This window comes from Neomonachus schauinslandi, chromosome 5 (genome assembly GCF_002201575.2).
Source record: "Neomonachus schauinslandi chromosome 5, ASM220157v2, whole genome shotgun sequence".
In the NCBI taxonomy this organism is placed as follows: domain Eukaryota; kingdom Metazoa; phylum Chordata; class Mammalia; order Carnivora; family Phocidae; genus Neomonachus; species Neomonachus schauinslandi.
In genome coordinates, this window is record NC_058407.1 from 61,446,316 (window position 1) to 61,463,686 (window position 17,371).

At 56.7% G+C, this 17,371-nt stretch overlaps 2 protein-coding genes and 1 long non-coding RNA gene across 5 annotated transcripts; all 3 read right to left on the reverse strand.

The window, feature by feature from the left end:
- Positions 1 to 309: 309 nt before the first annotated feature.
- On the reverse strand, positions 310 to 1,409 carry LOC110593649. The gene is made up of 3 exons (XR_002481166.1): positions 1,342 to 1,409; positions 968 to 1,080; positions 310 to 343 (listed from the first exon to the last, which is right to left on the reverse strand). It is a non-coding gene; the product is annotated as an uncharacterized LOC110593649 (long non-coding RNA).
- A 455-nt stretch (positions 1,410 to 1,864) lies between these two features.
- On the reverse strand, positions 1,865 to 2,143 carry SMIM41 (small integral membrane protein 41). Its single transcript, XM_044914838.1, has one exon. It carries the CDS (start codon positions 2,141 to 2,143, stop codon positions 1,865 to 1,867), a length of 279 nt encoding a protein of 92 aa, XP_044770773.1.
- Positions 2,144 to 4,038: 1,895 nt separating this feature from the next.
- Positions 4,039 to 9,933, reverse strand: ATG101 (autophagy related 101). 3 transcript variants are annotated; one of them, XM_021704865.2, is made up of 4 exons: positions 9,848 to 9,933; positions 9,441 to 9,559; positions 6,538 to 6,865; positions 4,039 to 4,729 (listed from the first exon to the last, which is right to left on the reverse strand). In XM_021704865.2, the coding sequence occupies exons 3-4, from the start codon at positions 6,787 to 6,789 to the stop codon at positions 4,325 to 4,327; spliced, it is 657 nt and encodes a 218-aa protein (XP_021560540.1). In that variant the 5' UTR covers positions 6,790 to 6,865; positions 9,441 to 9,559; positions 9,848 to 9,933; the 3' UTR covers positions 4,039 to 4,324. The 3 variants fall into 3 exon arrangements, with proteins under 3 accessions (XP_021560540.1, XP_021560541.1, XP_021560539.1); XM_021704866.2 differs by having other exon boundaries at positions 9,870 to 9,889; XM_021704864.2 differs by lacking the exon at positions 9,848 to 9,933 and adding an exon at positions 9,658 to 9,806.
- Positions 9,934 to 17,371: the final 7,438 nt, after the last annotated feature.

Here is a 17,371-nt window from a genome sequence, read left to right on the forward strand (position 1 = left end):
CTGGGGAAGAAGGGTCAAGAGGGAGGCAGTAACATGGGGGCCTGGGGTTCCAGTCCCAGATTCCATAGGCAAAATAGGGGTGTGTATGTGACGGTTCATTTTTTCACGGAGAGAGGTCGTATTTTGCATCAGCATCTCCAAGAGTGGCGGGAAATCAAGGACAGAGCAAGAGGAACGACCCAAGGAGGAGCCTTCTCGCTCAGGGACGCCCCCACCCCCTGAGCTCGGAATCAGGAGCCTCAGGCTTCGTTCCGCTCTGTCACTCACTGGAGCATGTCACTTTCTTCTCTCTGAACGCCTCCATTTGCAAAATGAAGGGTTCACAGTGGATATGGAAATTCCTCTATCCGGGTTGGGGCAGGAGAGAAGAGCACAGGGCAGAGAAAGGGTCGAAAAACAGCAGAATGTTATCAGGCAAGGGGGCGAAGTCACCTGGATACAATAAAAAGAGGGCATTCTCACCCCTCACCCGGCACGCCGCAAAGGGAGGTGGCCCGGGGCCCCAGGTCTGGCCCGCTGCCCTGACGCCAGAAGCAGTCACAAGCTCACGCCCCTCACCGCCCTAGCCAGCCCTCTCTCTGAAGGGGTGGCAGCGGCATCCGTGAGGTGAGAAGTCCCCAGCTCAGCAAGGCCAGCGTGGTACAACTGCCCAGGATTAGTGCTAAATCCTGGGCTGCTCTGTGCAGGGATCACACGTCGTCGGCTTCGCAGCTGCTCAGCCGCACCCCGCCCACGCCGCCACCTTCCGCTCCCCAGCGTCCCCTCACATGCACTGACTCCCTTCTCAGAGGGAAGCTGGGACCCTGCCTCTGCCCTTGGCAAGCAACAGGTCAGAGGCACCCCCGAAGAAAAGCCCCACAGAAACCTCCCGGGAGCCCACAGGTACAACACGGAGCAGAGGAGACAGTGAAGGCTTCCCTGCCCAACCCCTGTGGCTCCCCACAAGGTGGCCTTGGCCTGGAATTACCTTGTCTTTAGGCCACCCAGGCCCTTCCCTCCAGATGGTTCTTGTCCTTGGAGAGTCAGAGACAGGAGAGCCAGATGGAGCCCCCACAGCTGGGAATCCTCAGCCCCGGCTTCCTACAGCAATGTGCTCATGAGGCCCCCCAGCTGTCAGGAACCTTGCCATCCACCACCTTCCCCACACATACCGCAAAGCTCAGTGCTCTGGGCCACACCTGCCCACCCCCCGACACACACACCAGAACAGGGTCTGGGGGAGGGGGGACCCCGCCACACCTCCCCATTCCCCAGAGTCACCCAGGCCCCTGGCTCTGCCATAAAACAGGACCCACACTCCCATCTCTGCCTCCAAAGGGAGGCCACAGTGAGGAATCTTACTCAGATCCCTGTCTAGGGAGAAGGCTTCAGGAAGGAGAGGAGGAGGAAGCAGAAGCCGAAGGCCGGGTTGTGGAAGTTTCTGCGGCAGTCTCCTTTAGCCTCCCAGAGGCATGGGCCGTGCTGGGCCACGGCTGAGCTGGGCCTTAGCTCAGGGTGGGGCTGGGGCAAAGCTGGAGTTGGGTACGGGCAGGGAGGGGCTCCAAAGTACACTGCAGCCCCCTCCAGAAGCCCTCCTCTGATCCGCCCTGCCTCCCCCTCACAGAGGACACGGGTGGGGCGCCGCTGCAGGAGAGACACGAGAGGATGGCAGCCTCTTCCCTCTGGTCCCGGCACCTCCGGGATAGCCGCAGGGCCCACCTGGTGGACGTGCAGGGCGAACCCGAGTCGCTGAAGAGCTGCCCCCCCGCTCTCACTTGCGCGGGTGCCAGCCTCGGTGGAGGACGCGGCGCCCTCGCTCCGCAGCAGCCGTCGGGCGCCGAGTCCTGGGCCGCCTGGAGGCCGCGACCGTCGAGCGCACGGGCGCCTAGGAGTCGTCCTCGCCTCCGCTGGCGCCGCCGGGCTCGGCCTCGCCGGACGCGCGCCGCTCGCGGACCAGCATCGCCACGAGGCCCTGGGCGCGGAGGAGGAGGCCGCCGCCCAGGAACAGGACGCCGCAGAGCACGAGCAGCGACAGCACGACCAGCACCGCCGCCAGCCCGACGCGCGGCGCCTCGGGGGACTCCGGCGGCGGCACCCCCGACTGGTTGCAGCAGGAGCTCAGCCAGGTGGCCGGGGCCCCAGCGCCCGCCTGGGAGCCGTTCATGCTACGGCGCGGCTGGCTGCCCAGATGTGCGCGGGAGGGCCAGATGTGCGGGAGCCCCAGCGGGCGGGCCTCGGCTGCATAGGGGAGGGGCCCGAGGGGCGGATCCCAGCCGCTGTTGGCTCCCACCCTGCGCGCAGAGCTCCTCCAGCGGGGACTATGGCCCAGACTCCCGGGGCCGGGGTATTTCTTCCTGTCCCAACCACACCCACGCGTGGGAATCCAGCCCATGCACCCAACCAGCCAAAGCCAGAGTCCAGTCCCCAAGGCTCTCCCTCTCCCGTGGCAAAGTTCTCCCTCAGAACTGAAAAAATCTTCCGGACCCCATCCCAGGTGCTGGTGGTGGGGTGCCACCCCACTAAACAGGACACAAGACAAGCAAGCATTCCCGGGCTGTCCCTGAGCCAAAGCTCAATACTGCCAGGTGGCCCGGGTGGCCACTGGAACAGGAGGCAAATGAGCAGCCTCCGGGACCTGAGGGGCACGGATCCTTACTCCTCCAACGTCCCTTCTGGGAGCCTCTTGGAGTTGGACAAGCAGGCCAGTGCCTCCTTGGGCCCACAGCAAGGAGAGACGGAGGGCAGGGGAACTTCAAGTCCTATCCCCATTCCTCTGCTCAGGCCCCAGAGGTCAAGTTACCTACTGATGAGAAAGCAGATTTGAGTCACCAGGGCTCCTGTTTCGGCCTTGAGTAAATCAGTCCCCTACCTCTGGGAAATCATAATGCCAAAAGGAATGGAAAGGTTACTGTCCTGTCCACCAAGGGGAGCTCACTGCCTGCAGGGTGTCCCACAGCCAACCTGGGGTCGGATGTAGAGCAGAGTCTGGCTGCAGTAAAGTAGAAAGTCTCAAAAAGCTGGGATGGAGGGAAGACCCTCCTGCTCAGGTCTCCTGAAAGACAGCAACCTGGAGCTCTTTTTTTAAAAACTAAGTCACGGCCAACAAACAACTAACTCTATCAGCCAACCAACCACTCAGAAGGGATTAGCTGATGGCTAGCTAGGAGGAAAAGAAGATCCCCAGACTGCAGCAGGCCAGGTAGGAATTACATACCATCAAGGACCTGCTAGGAAACGGCCTTCCCCATCTCCAAAGCCTTAAGAACCTCCTGAGTTCTCCCAATGCCCCGGAGATCAAGGGTAAGACTTCACAAGATCTGTTGTGAAGTATCACAGGGCCAAGGTGGCCTGGAATGGGGAAAATGTGTGAACACTTCCTGCCTACGCTGGCTACCTACCTGCTCCAGGACCACGGGCAAGACCCCCCCCACCCCACCACTCCATTTAGCCTGGTACAACTGCCCACATACAACCCAAAAGTATAAAATATAGAATAAATCAGAAGTACACAAGAAGGAGTTCACGGATTTTGAGTATGCTGGTGTAGAAATGAGTGTGTTAACAAAGCACTGTCCTAACTACCAGCAAGGGCCAGCCTGACCTGGAAGAAGTGTCATCAGACACCTGTCTCAAGTTGGCCAGTCTCTCTCCAGAGAAGGAAACCCCCAGTTAAATGAGCTTTCTGGTGCACGAGGGGACCTGGATGTGCTCTATGAAGACACAGAAGATACTCTTTGAGGCCATCATGAAACCAGACAATATAAAAGGCAGGGATATCACAGCTTCCTTAGGGAGAAGAAACAGCAATCCAAAAGCAACAGTTCCTGATCTGTGTCGTCTTTCACAGGCTGACCACGGTGACACCTGGGTGGTTAACACCTGCTTATGTGAATGTCCAACAAAGTACCGAATTGGTCAGTTTTAATCTATCCCCTCCCCCCATTCCCTTCATGTTGGAATAATGCCCTTAACACACACCTGTATCCTCACAGGTCTGCCAGGGAGTGTTAAATGTTTCAGGGCAGAACACAAGCTAACGGAGAGATGGCTCAACCCAAATACATTCTCAACTTTATTCACCATCCTAGCTATGGCTCTTCCATACAGTGGAGGAAGGGGGACCCCCACAGGTGCAGAGAGACAGTGAAGGCCAGACTTGACCATTAGCAAAGGTTAAAGAGATGACCAAAGACTGGCAGCCACAAAACAAGGAAGCCAGGGGTGGCCATTCCAAGTCTCATCAAGGACCCGGAGCACGTTCCAGAGCCCCAAGGGCCCCACAGTACGATCCCCGGAAGCCAAGGTCTACAAGCCATCCAGGAGAACCCGCAGCCCCAGTTAAGGCCTAGAGGGCAAGGGTGTCTTTGATAAGCCTGCGCATGGTGGTGGTGACCGAGGTGCCCAGGGCATCAGTGATCTGGAAGGAAATCTTGTAGAGGTAGGGCTGCACATCCCGTAAGCCTGTGTCAAACACGTTGTCCACCTCCGACTGCGTGGGCATCTTGGGCAGGTACTCGTGCCGGTTCATCACCTCCACAATGTTGATGACCTTCTCGCAGAGCTTCTCGCCCACCTTCTCCCGGCAGATCTGCCGCTCCTGCTCTGTGGCCAGGGCAACCACGTGCACCTTCACCGTCCACACTTCCCAGGGTATGCACTCGTCCGAGAAAGGCCAGCGAGACTTCTTCTTCTGGTAGAACTCCAGGGACATCTGCCCCAGCCCATCACCCCCGGAGTTGCGCAGCGCATCCTGGGGAAAGAGGGGTAACAGATGAGCAGGCCAAGACCTTGGAGGGGCTCTCACCCTGTAAGCGCCTCCTTCCTACACCCCAGGGTAAAAATTAGGCTCTCCGAGCTTTACTAGTCGTTCAGGGAGGGCAGGGAATGAAACCCACAGGGGGCAAAGGATTCGTGTGCAGTGACACAGCAAACTGCCAGCCTAAACTTGAGTGTTCCTAGCAAACCAACAAAATCTGTCTCTAAAGAAAAGCAGAAGAGGGGATTAAAGCCCAATGATCCTTACTTAGAAAAAAGGAAACCAAGAGGGGCACCTGGGTGGCTCAGTTGGTTAAGCATCTGCCTTTGGGACTGAGCCAAAGGGGGGGATGTGCAAGGCGGGGTGCGAGGGGGGGTCCCTGCTCAGGGGGGAGTCAGCTTCTCCCTCTGCCCCTCCCCCACTTCTCTCTCTCTCTCTCTAATAAATAGAATCTTAAAAAAAGAAAAAAAGGAAACCAAGAAACAGAAGGGGGGAGGGAAGGACAGACCAGACCTGGCTTCTCCCTCTTCTCCTCTGAGAAGCAAATGAGACCATCTCATCCAGTAACTCTGCCTATCCCCTACCTCCAGGGGGTGTGGTGGCCCTACACTCCTGGGGCGGCTGGGACCCTGAAGCCCCTTTCCATCTGAGTTAAGACCAACTCGAGGGTAAGGATGCTTCCCTCAAGTCCTAAACCGTCCATCAAGGAGTAAGTCTCTCCTTTGTGGACAAAGCAAGGTCACGGGACCCTGACTGGTAGTCGTAATGGCTAACACTTCTCTAGCTTCCTGTGGTGCAGGGCTGGTCCAAGCACTTGCCATATTGGACTCATTTAATCCTGAGTGCCTATGCCTATGAGGCAGGTATGATTACCATTCCAATTTTACATACAGGGAAACTGAGGGCCAGAGAGGTGGAGTCACTTGCCCAAGGTCACACTTCGTTGGGTGGTAGAGCCTGGCTCCAGAATCCATGCTCTTAACCATTATATGCCACGTGCCTCTTCCAGGTGTCTAGAGGACAGACGGCTGACTACCACAGCCTCCCTTGAAGAGGGACTGGGGCGTGCGAGTGGGGGAACACTGGGCCCTGGGGGAGGGTCCACCTCCTGCCATGAGCACATGGCGCCCAGCACCATGTAGGCGCTCTCCAAACGTCTGTGGAATGGAAGTCAGACAGACGACCCTCCTCCTCTCACCTCCTTAAAAAAAGTTCCCTCTTACTCGAAAATTCAAAATAGCCGCTCACTGAAATAGTAAACACTGCAACCCTGAATTAAAACAAATTCCCACTGCCTGAGGTGACCAACACTAGCAGCCCGCTGTGTCCCTGCCACCTTCCTCCCCGCCCCCACAGGTACACACAAACACGTGCCACGCTGCGACGCCCCACTGGACGGCAAGCACCTGAGCCCTGCAAGCCTCCCTCTCCGGGAATTTCCCAGGGGAAAGGAATTTCCTGAAGGGGAAAGTGGAAGCACAGAGGAGTCAGGAGGGAGGGAGAGGAGAGCTGAAGAGTCAGACAGAAGGTCCAGCCCAGAGGTGGGGGGCTATAAGCACCCAAGGGAACCCGATATCCATGCCGCAGGGGCTGCCTGCTCTCCTTCCCTGGGTATTTTTACCAACCCCTGCCCCTGCCCAAAGCCCTTCTCCCCGCAAGGAGCGCTGAACACGCCTGTTCCTTAGACCGTGGAAGAACCTGACAGAAACACTCAGGAAGGGTAAGCTGGTCCAAGAGCAAGCCAGGGTGGAGGGGCACTCGAGGTCCACCTGCCGCCCGCTGCGCCACCTTGAATTCCCTACCTTGAATTCCCCCACAACTTTGCGCAGGGCCCGGTCCAGCTCCTCAGAGGAGACCCGCACATAGGTGAAGTCGATGAAGTCACAGTCCACGTCCTGGGTGCCCACGGTGCCAATGGAGTAGGTGCCCTCCTTCTTGTAGTGGAACTTGCCCGTGCTACGATGCAGGAGCACCGTGTGCAGCACGGCCAGCATGGCCTCCTCCACCTGCCGCCCCTCCACCGACACCTCCAGCACCTCCGAGCGACAGTTCATCCTGCAGCCAGGAGCCCGCACCCGAGGGCGGGGCAAGAATAAACACGGGGGAGCTTCACCCCAGCCAGGGGCCACCCTGCAAGAGCAGCCAGGTCAGCGAGCTGACACCTTCTGAATGATCTGCATGTTACCTGTCCGCTTCCCTCCTGGCGCGGCCAGCCTCTGCCTCCGTGGCCCTTCTCTGCGTTTTGACAGCACTGCTACCAGGAAGACTCTCAGGATCAGAAAGGGAGAGCTTCAAAGTTACCAGCCCAACCAACTAGCCAGGGCGTGACCTCAGGACAGCATCCAGCACAGTGGCCCGTGAAGGCTCCCTGTGCGGCACCTGCCAGGCACTGGCCACTCAAGGCGAGCACGGCCCCTGCTCCTGAGCGGCCTTGGGACTGGACGAGAGAAAGGCAGGTGAAGGCCACCGGACTGGCCAGGGTACAAGGCGGGAGTAAAAAGGAAAGGAAGATGGGCGTCTGGCTGCCTGGGACCCTGAATGCCCAGGTTAAGGCATTTGGACCCTGTGCTGAGGGCAGTGAAGAGTCAATGCATCACTGTGCCAAGATCAGATCTGTGCATCAGAAAGTGAACCGGATAAAAGGCAAAGGATCGCTCTTCACTATTTTGTGGCCAGAAACTGCTCTGAGAAATCAATAAAAACTCTGAAGACTGACGGGTGCCTGGGGGGCTCAGTCAGTTGAGCGTCTGCCTTCAGCTCAAGGCATGATCTCAGGGTCCTGGGATGGAGCCCCTCGGTGGGCTCTCTTCTCCCTCTCCCTCTGTTCCACTCCACTGCTCATGGTTTCTCTCTCTCAAATAAATAAACCAATCTTAAAAAAAAAAAAATGAAGACTGGGCTTTGACACCTGACTGACACACGCACACACCCCCAATCTCACCTAGTGCCAGGGCCATCCACAGACTCCAGGATAAAAACTCAGATTTAAGGCAGAAAGGCTTGGCAAGAAGACCACTTAGAGGCCCCGACAGTAGGGACAGTTACAGGGGCAGCGCAATGGGATGTGAGGGAGTGAAGTGCGAAGTGTGGACGGTTTCACATCCAACAGTCCTGGGTCGAACCCCAGCTCTCCTATATCTTGCTCTGTGACCTCAAGCAAATCACTGTGTTTTATCTGTAAATTTGGATTCTTGTGAGGATCAAATAAAATCGCCTACGTAAAACACAGCAGAATAGTGGTTAAAAACAGCAACTCTAAAGCCAGACAGCATGGGTTGGGACCCCAGCTCTGCCACTCGCTCACGGTGTGACCTTGGGCAAGCTACTTAACGCCTATGTGCCTCAGTTTCCTGAATCTATACAAAAGGGATCTATAAAAGCTACCCTGGAAGGACTGTCCCAGGGAGTGGATGAGTTAGCACCTGTGAAGCACTTAAAGCAGTACCTGGCCAGTTGTAAATACTAAGTATCAGCCACTATAATTCATTATGATATCACTGTTGCCGAGAGAGGACACAGGCTATGATACAACATAGGTGGAGCAAGTGGGAAGGCAAGAACAGACTTGCAAACCAGACTTGGTAAGTAGCTGAATATGAGCCCCAAAGGAGAAGGAACAGTCACATTTCTTGCTGAGCGTTCAGCTTACAAACCTGCCCTGACGGGGAACTCACCACCTCTCAAGGCAGACCATTCCATCTTTAGACAGCTCTACTCAGGTATTCCTTCTGCAGAGGGAATCTGCCCCTCAGTGCTTCAAACCCCTGGTCACAGTTTGGATATCAGGAGCCACACAGAATAAGTCTCACCCCTTTTCCACTAATGTGCCTTTCTGATATCCGGACACAACTCTTCCATCACCCCTCACCCCTACCACAGGTTAAAGGTCCCCAGTCCCCATACCCGCGCTAGCTGGACATCACATCTTATCTGGCAGCTCTCCTCTGTGTATTTGTTTGTCTCATCCCCATTAAAGAGCAGTGCTCAGCAGTGAACACGAGGCAGTCTGTGGACAGCTCAGAGATCACGCTGGCTCTGCCTCTGGCTCGGCTACCAGCGTGAGTCTACCTGTCCTAGCAGCCATCTCATCACGGGTGTTACCCTGTCTTAGCTCTCCCACTACACAGTTCCTTGAGGGCAGGGCTGGACCCTACTCATCACTGGAAACTCGGTGCCTGGAACCTAGTACAAAGTAACTGCTCAAATCACCCTGACCGGGAGCCTCCAGGTCCTTCCAAGGGTTGCTGGATTGGTTTCTCCTACACTCAGGAGGAGTCGGACTCTCCCACTCGTTTCTGCCCTCTAGTATTTTCCCTTCAACAGCCTCCCATCTAGAGGCTCCCAGCTCTGGCCCAGCTCCCCCTTCTTCCACCACTTCCCCCTCTGGGGTCCCCCACAAACGTTCACCCAGGCCATTTCTTTCTTTTCCCCACGCCCAGGCTCTTCTCTCATTATTGAACAGTTCTAGGCAACACTCCTCCAAGAAGTCGGTAGTGACCAACCAACCCCAGCCTCCTTCCCACAGCAAGCCACCTCTGGTCCGTGATGAGCTTGTCTGTCCCCTTGCCCTCACCCCCGCCTCCGGTGAGGAGGGAGTCTTCTCGAGCAGGGCCTGGGAAGTCTCATCCCTCCTTTCCCCCCCAAGGCCCAGGTCTGTACAGCACAAAGCCAGGTTGGAGCCCAGGGCATCCCCATGCCCACTTACGCGTACAGGCTCGAGCGCGGGTCCCTCAGGCTCGGACCATGCCCTTGCTCCTCCTCACGCGCAGGTGCCCCCTCCGCAGGTGCGCCTCGACGTCCACGCCGGCGACTGAGCGCGAGAGCCTAAAAGCAAAAACAGAAGGCCCAGCGTCAAGACACTGGCGGGCCCAGGAAGGACCTTCCGCCCGGGTCCCGTGTCTCCCACCGCCACCACGCGCGACCCGCCGAAGTCCAGGGTGCAGGGGAGGAGCAGCCTCCTGAGGTCCCGGGAGGTGCGGGTGGGGGAGCCTCCCCGCGCCCAGCCTGGCCGCGCTCGGGAGTTCGAGGCGCGCCGTCCCTCCCGCCGGCCCGGGGAGTGCCCGCGCTTGCACAGGGGGAGGGGGCAGACGCTTGGGTGGAACGGCCCCCCACCTCCCGAGCCCGCGTCCCAGACCCGACGGCCGCGCAGCCGCGCTCCCGCAGGCGCCCAACCACCGCGGCAGGAGGCGGTGCCGGCGGCGGAAGTCCGGGCCTCCGCCCCCGCCAGCCGGGCGGGTTCCACCGGCTCCGCGGGCCTCCGGCGGGGGGGCGCGAACACCACCCGGCCGGGCCCCGACGCAGCGCAGCCGCCCTCCCCGCCTTACAGCCACGCCAACGGACACAGGGGGCCACATACTGCTCCGTAAAAACCTGCTACTTTTTGTCTTGATTAGGTCTCGGAGCTTTTGATTCGATGATGAGACGTATCCCCCTCATTTGGACGAGTCCATTCACTCCCACCACCGAGAATGTTGTTGTGTTTCGGCTGGAACGGCGCACTTCCGCCATAGAGATGGGAGGGAAGGAGAGGCCAGTGCGCTCTGTGCCGCCTCCCTAGGCGGAGAGGAGTCGTCGGCGACGAGCCAGCCTCTGGAACGCAGGTCTAGTTTCCCAACTCCGGGCGCAGGGGCCTGGACGGGGCACCGATCCCCCAAGATGAAGGGCATGCCATCTGGAGAGGTGGCCTAGAGATGAGCCCAGGCCGGTGCGCTGCATGATGCTGAACGGATGGCAAAACTTTAGCTTGTCCAGCGTGCATAATAGACAGAATCCCTGGCCCCACGATGCTGGAGAAAGGGGCATAACCTTACTGTGTTATCTTCATACAGGAGCACTACTTGGTGCTCTACCATGACCGATCTGGTGACAGTTCTTGTAAGGCTCATAATTCTGCCATTGCCCCCTGTGTGAGCCTCTTGACGTCACTCATCCTTTCTGATTTTCTCCTCTATAAATGGGGCGCTGTTGTGAGGCTCACAAGAGATAATTCATATGAAAGATCTTTGTGGAATGTGAAGTGTTATACGACTGAGTGCATTTTTAGTGCTCTGTAACTTCTGGGAGCGTGTTTGGTTGTCCATGTAGATCGTAAGCCCAGGGCAGGCAGAGGTTTGTCCATTGTTTTGTTAATGCCCATAGAGCCTGGCATGCCCCTACCGAGACTCTGCCTGAGTGGTTTACTTGAGGATTAAGATGCTAACATACTTTCTTTCCCAAAATAATAATAGATCATATTTATTGAGTGGAATGTAAAGAGCATGATTCTAAGTGCTTTATGTTATGTCAATTAAGCTTGATAACGATCAATACTAGAAGGCAGATAAAGAAACTGATGCTGGGAGAGGTTAAGTAACTTGCCCAATGTCACCTGGTAAGTTGCCGAGCCTGGGGTTCAAATGCAGGATTCCATACCACTACAGAAGTTCTCTTTCTGGCTTCTCCACCCTGACCCTCCCCATGCACTACCATTCTCCAATACACCCCACTCAAAGCCTGCTCTCTTGTGAGAAGATGCCTTGATCAGTAGCGTTTGCTAGTTTCCTATGATGGCTGATTTGAAGCTACAGGACATCCCTGAATGCAGAGTCCGGAATGAATGAAGGATTACATTTTGATCATCAGAGGTACAATGGACTCTCCAGCACCAGTACCTGCCGGCTCCAGCACACCCTTTAGGTTCCCCCTCTCCCACCAGGTTTTCTTTCTTTCTTTTTTTTAAGATTTTGTTTATTTGTTTGTTTGTTTATTTATTTTAGAGAAAGGGGTGGAGAGAGTGTGAATGGGAGGAGGGGCAGGGGAGAGGAAGAGGGACTCTCAAGCCGACTCCGCACTGAGCACGGGGCTCAATCTCAGGACGCTGAGATCACCACCTGAGCCAAAATCAAGACTCCGGACTGAGCCACCCAGGTGCCCTCCCACCAATTTTTTTAAACCCTCACACAACTCCTTTTCTGGCTGACCTTTCCCCCCTCCTCATCGGTTCCCTATCCCCTCACCCTCCTCCCCATAGTTGGGCCCTGGTGCACTTGGTCTCTGGTTTATCTCTGTCCCAGGTGCAGCTACCTCTCCCCTGGCAGCCTCAGAGTACCCCCAGGGCCTCAGGAAGGAGAAAGCTGACTGCCTTACAGACCAGCAACCTCTTCTGGAGCCTGGACTTAACCAGGAGGAATCAGCATAAAATATTGAGTGTGTGAGGAGCCAAAAGGGGAGACCCAAGGAGGTTAGAACCAGCCCTGGGGTGGGGGAGGCGATCAGAGCCTAACTCCCAGAGACTGCCGGTCAGTGAAGGGATTGGCTGATCTCTTCCCTACCCCTGGCACCCTCCATCTCAGGGAGGCCACAATCCTGACATCATCATCATCGTCACTACTACTACCCATCACTGAGCCTTAGTAGGCACAACACCAGCACTTCGAATGCACTGTTGTGTTGATTTCTCCAGCTACCTTTGAAGGTAAATACAATTTCCCCCCAGTTTACAAGGTAATGAAACTGAGACTCAGTGATATGTTGTAACTTACTTTGATGCCTAATTTTATGTGTCAACTTATCTGTGCCTCAGAGTGCCCAGACAATTTATTTAACATTATTCTGGGTGTGTCTGGGAGAGTGTTTTCTGAATGAGATTAACATTTGAATCTGGTAGACTTGAGTAGAGCCGACTACTACCTCCCCAATAGGGTGGGCCCCGTCCAATCAGTTGAAGGTCTGAATAGCAGAAAGGTCTGACCCTGCCGTGAATAAGGAGAACTCCTGACTGCTTTCAAGTTGGGATGCTGGGTTTTTTTTCCTCCTTTCAGACCTGAACTGAAATACCTGCTCTTCCTGGGTCTCCCACCCGCCAGCATTTGGAACTATACCCCAGCTTTTCTGGGTCTCCCACATGCTGACTACAGATCTAGGGACTTATCAGCCTCCATAACCACATGAGCCAATTTCTCATAACAAATCTCTTTCTATAGATATACATCCTATTAGTTCCCTTTCCTTGTAGAACCTTGACTAATACACTTGCCAAGGCCACACATTCTGTCCTCATTTCATCCACTCTTGTCCCTCTTCCAAAACTCACCCTGCCCCTGGAGGCTTTCCTGCCTGAGGCTGAAGCTGAGCCCCCTCACCTTGCTTGTCTCCAGCCAGATGCTGGCCAATCCTTGCCTTCTCTTACCTCCCCAAATCCTCACAGGGCAGTTCTCACTGCACCTCAGACCTTGGGTCCTACACCCATGTGGGTGGTCCTTTCAGGGAGGGAGGGTCCAAAAAGTGAGACTGTGTGGAATGAATTATCCCACCCTATGATCAAGATGTAATCTTTTTTGTTGTTGTTTTTAAAGATTTTATTTTTAAGTAAGCTCTACACCCAACAGGGGGCTTGAACTCACGACCCTGAGTTCAAGAGTCTCACACTCTACAGACTGAGCCAGGCACCCCTTCAAGATGTAATCATTTATTCATTCACTTATTCATTCATTCATGCCAGACATGTAACTGTCCACATGGCACACCCGTGTCATACCACGGTGGACAGTGTGGCCCTCTGAAAGCTCAAAGTCTTGCAGAGGAAATGTTCCTCCTGGGCAGGAGAACACAAGACCTGGTATGAAAGATATGGCAGCAGGCTTTACAGGGGCCAGAGGGGGCTTGGGACGGAGGCTCCTGCTGTCAATCTCGCGGGCCTGTGGGAGAGAACGTGCTACATTGAGAATAAGGAAGAGGCCCAAGCCCTGCTTTCGGCAAGGTGGGCAGTGACTGGACACCAGGAGAAAACCAGGATAGCTGCAGAGAGCACAGGATAGCAGCGTGAGGGGATGGGCAGGAAGGGGGGAGTGGTTCCAGAAAGAAGTGGAGCTATAGGGAATTATTCAGGAAGGGGGGGTTCCCGGAGAAGGGGAAAGAAAAAGGCTTGGGGGCGAGGTCTCCTTGAGAGCTGAGGGTGGAAACTGAGGCTTGCGGGGCAGGAGAGGCAAAGACAGAGAGAGTGGACTTCTCAGTCAGAGCCCGGCGCCACGGCCAGCCAGGCAGCTGGGCGGCTGGCTGAGGCCCTCTGAGCCAGGCCGGCAGCTGAGGCCCGTGGAGGGAACTTGAAGGCCAACCCAAGACCTTGGGAGTAGGCAGCTGGCTTTGCATGGTGACTGTGGCCTTGGATGGCCCCACCCCATCCTAGTGTGTGCCCAGGGGAGAGCTAAGCCCTGAAGCTGGGCCTGCAGGCCACCCCCAGTCGCTCCGGAGCTGACCCCAGTGGCGTCACGGGGAGTGACTCAAGCCCCAGCAACAACAATGAGTGTGACTGACGTCAGGCCAGGGGGCTCCTGATGGTGCATAGCCTGGCCGGGTGGTCAGCACCCTGTCTGCTGACCCTCTCACCCCGGCCAGGCTGCGGGGCCACGGAGAATCAGCTGTCCCCTTCTGACATCTGGCCCCCTGGGATCCCGGTCATGGGCTCCTCCATCGCCCACCCCAACATCCCCTCCTCCGAGGCAGAGGAAATGGCTGGGCTTCCGACAGGGTAGCAGAGAGCGTGAGAAAGAGGCACCTCCCAGCCCCGACCTCGTCGTCAGGCAGGCTCTAGACCTGGCTTGGGCTGAGAGGGAGCCCATCTGCTGCCTGTCCTCCTGGGGGATGTGGGAATCTGCACTTTGGTGTTGGGGAAGGGTGGTGGGTACCATTCTCTGGGAAGGTCTATATGTTTGTCTCTCTGGCCAAGTTGGGGTGGGGATGGGGCTTAATTTCTGTGTCTGTCCTCAGGGGTAAGGGCTCTGTCATCTCTCCTTCCTGCAAGGTCTATGCGTCTGTTCCTTTGGGAGGCATGTGTGTATCTGTTCTCTGAGCCAGAGGAGTCTGTGTGACTGTCCTTGCAAAAGGAGAGGGTATTTACCCCCCGGTAAGGGGATATCTCTATGTAACTCTGGTTTCTTGTCAGGCCAGAGGCATCTGTCTATCCTCATAGTACCCCAGTTACCCAGCTTGGGGTCCAGGTCTTCAAGGCTGGGCTGGGTGAGGGCCTCATCCCTCTGATGTGCCGGACTAGGAGGACAGGGACAGTCGGCACCCGCCTGCCTGGCTTGCAGCTGGGCAATGCTCCCTGCTAACACAGCACGTACCAGGACAGCCCCCCCCACACACACACCCCCGCCCCGGCACTCCCCTCCTGGCCCAGCTGCCACCCCCAGCCCCCGCGGCCGCGCCTGTAGGGGCTGGACCCAAGTGCCGGTGCCTGGGTCAGACCTTGAGGAGACCTCGAGTCCCCCCCCCGCCCCCCCGCGGCCTGGTAGGGTCAGGGCCTGGCAGGAGGCGGAGGGGAGCCAGGGTGGTAGGGAGAATAACCAAGCACGGGCCTAGGGGTGGGGGAAAAGGGGAAAGAAGCCAAGGCCAAAGTCTCCAGGGCCCCATAGTCCTCAGGCCAGCTCTGAGCCTAGCTGGGGACACTGGAATGGGCCTCCTGCCCTCAGAATGTCCCTGGCTGTGTGGGGAAGGAGATACTGGGGGAGGGGAGGGGGCTTTTGCTCAGCTTTGCCCTAACTCCTTCCTGCCCTCACAACTGGAGGCTGGAGGTTTCGAAGTTCCACTAGCCTGCCTAGACCTTGCCCCAGCAGCCCCCAACCTGGGGCCAAGGCAGGGCACGGCAGAAGCCTAGCCTGGAGCAGGGCTGGAGGGTGGATGGACAGACACTCACCCTGTCAGCCTCATCTTCTGAGGAGGCCCAGTGGTTCTGGGGTCTCCGCTGCAGTCAGGGACTTCAGTGGGGGCTGGGGCTAGTTCAGATTGACGCTAAAACTCCCTGGGACTCCCTAGGCCTGGCTGTCCCGTACAGGGGACCCAGCACTGCCCTCAGCCGGAACATGCCCCACGTAGCTGCCTCAGGGTTGCAGAAGGACATCACTAACCACCTGCTGACCGTCCAGCCACCACATGCGGCCTCCCGCCTCCGACAGCCTCTCGCAGGCTTCCCTCCGCGGCCACAGAGTAGGCTACCACACAGCCCAGCACACTGGACCCTCGGAGCCGACCGTGTGGCACAATACAGCTCCAGCACAGGGTGCTTGCCCGTGACCTTCAGAAGCTCCTCAGCCTCCTTGAGGCCAACCTTTGCCACCTCCCTCCATAACCAAGTGCCGGTAGCCAGAGCCCAGGCATGAGGCAGTTTCCTCCATTCCAGGCCCCAGACGAGGGTCATCAGGCACAAACTCTGGGGTATAGAGCACCCACTCAGATCCTAGACCTCAGAGCCTCCCCAACCCCAGTCACAATGGCACCTCAGGGCGAGGGAGGGGGCCAGGGCCTCTGGGCACAGGGCCCAGCGTGGGTGGGGTAGGGGGGAGACAGGGAGGCAGGCTTCCTGGGTCTCCATGTGAGGACAAACAGCAGGCTTTGAGGCCTTGGAAAATCCCGCCTGGGATTCCAGGCCCTGCCGGCGTCACTGCCTTTTGACTATTGTCCCCGTCGGAAACGGGCCCAGCCCCCGGCTAGCCGGGACAGAGCAGCCATTGTGAGGCCCCACCAGGCTCAATGCCCCCTTGTTCGCCCTCCCAGCTCCTAGCAAGACTTGGAGGCCAGTTCTTCCAGTTGCTCAGTGGAAAAAAAAGGGCCTGACTCCAGGCTCCAGCCCTTGGGCGGGGCAGGGTGGGGCAGGGCGGGGCTGGAGAAATCAGCCTCCCACCCTGTACCCCAATCACCAGAGTACTGGAAAGGAGCCACCATCCATGATGGAGTGTCTTTCATTTACAGGGCCCTGGGCAGGGAGACCTAGTGGTTAGGTATTTAGACACACCCCGCTCTGCCACTTAGAAGCCAAGTGACCTTGGGAAAGTCATTTCCTTTCTCCTCTTTTGTAAAAGCAATAGCTATGATTTATTGTTTGTTTCACACCAGGCACTGTTTGAAACACTTTGTATACATGCATTCATGTAATCATTGTAGTAACTTTATGAAATAGATACAATTATTTCCCCATTCATAGATGAAGACGCTAAGGCACAGAAAAATATCTTAGCCAAAATTCTACCACTAGAAAGAGCTGGAGCCAAGATTTAAAGCCAGGCAGTCCGGTTCCAAGGGCCTTGCTCTTTACTACTCTGCTGTGCTCCCGGCCCACGAGGTGGGGATAACCACACTTTCCTCATGGGGTGGTAGTCAGGGTTAGAAACAACAAATGTCATATGAAAAGAACTTAGTGGGTGATGGAACCTTGTATGTGGTAGCTATTATCATCACTATGGGGCTTAGATATCTACACAGACCAAGACTCTCCATTGCCCACCCCATACCCAACCCCTGCCTCTAACTCAAGCCCCTAAGTGGCCCTTTTGCCTTCCCAAAGGGCCTGTCTTGTGCTCCACATCTATCTGTGCTGAAGTCGGGGGTACGGAAGAGAGTGACCCAAAGGGAGAGGACTCAGTCCAGTCCCACAGCTTTCCCAGCAAGCTCTGCTCCTAACCAGAGTACCACCCCTGGACCCACCTCCCCAGTGAGTGGATGGGGAAACCGAGGCTCAGGGAGGAAGAGAAGCGTCTCAGAGAGCAGCATGGAGTTGGAGGCAGGGCTGAGAATAGAAGCAGATCTCCTAACTGCCGCCTGCCCTGCACCTTGCCAAGTGTGTGCTTTGACAAAGGCTCATTCAGGGGCTCGGGCGGGGGGTGC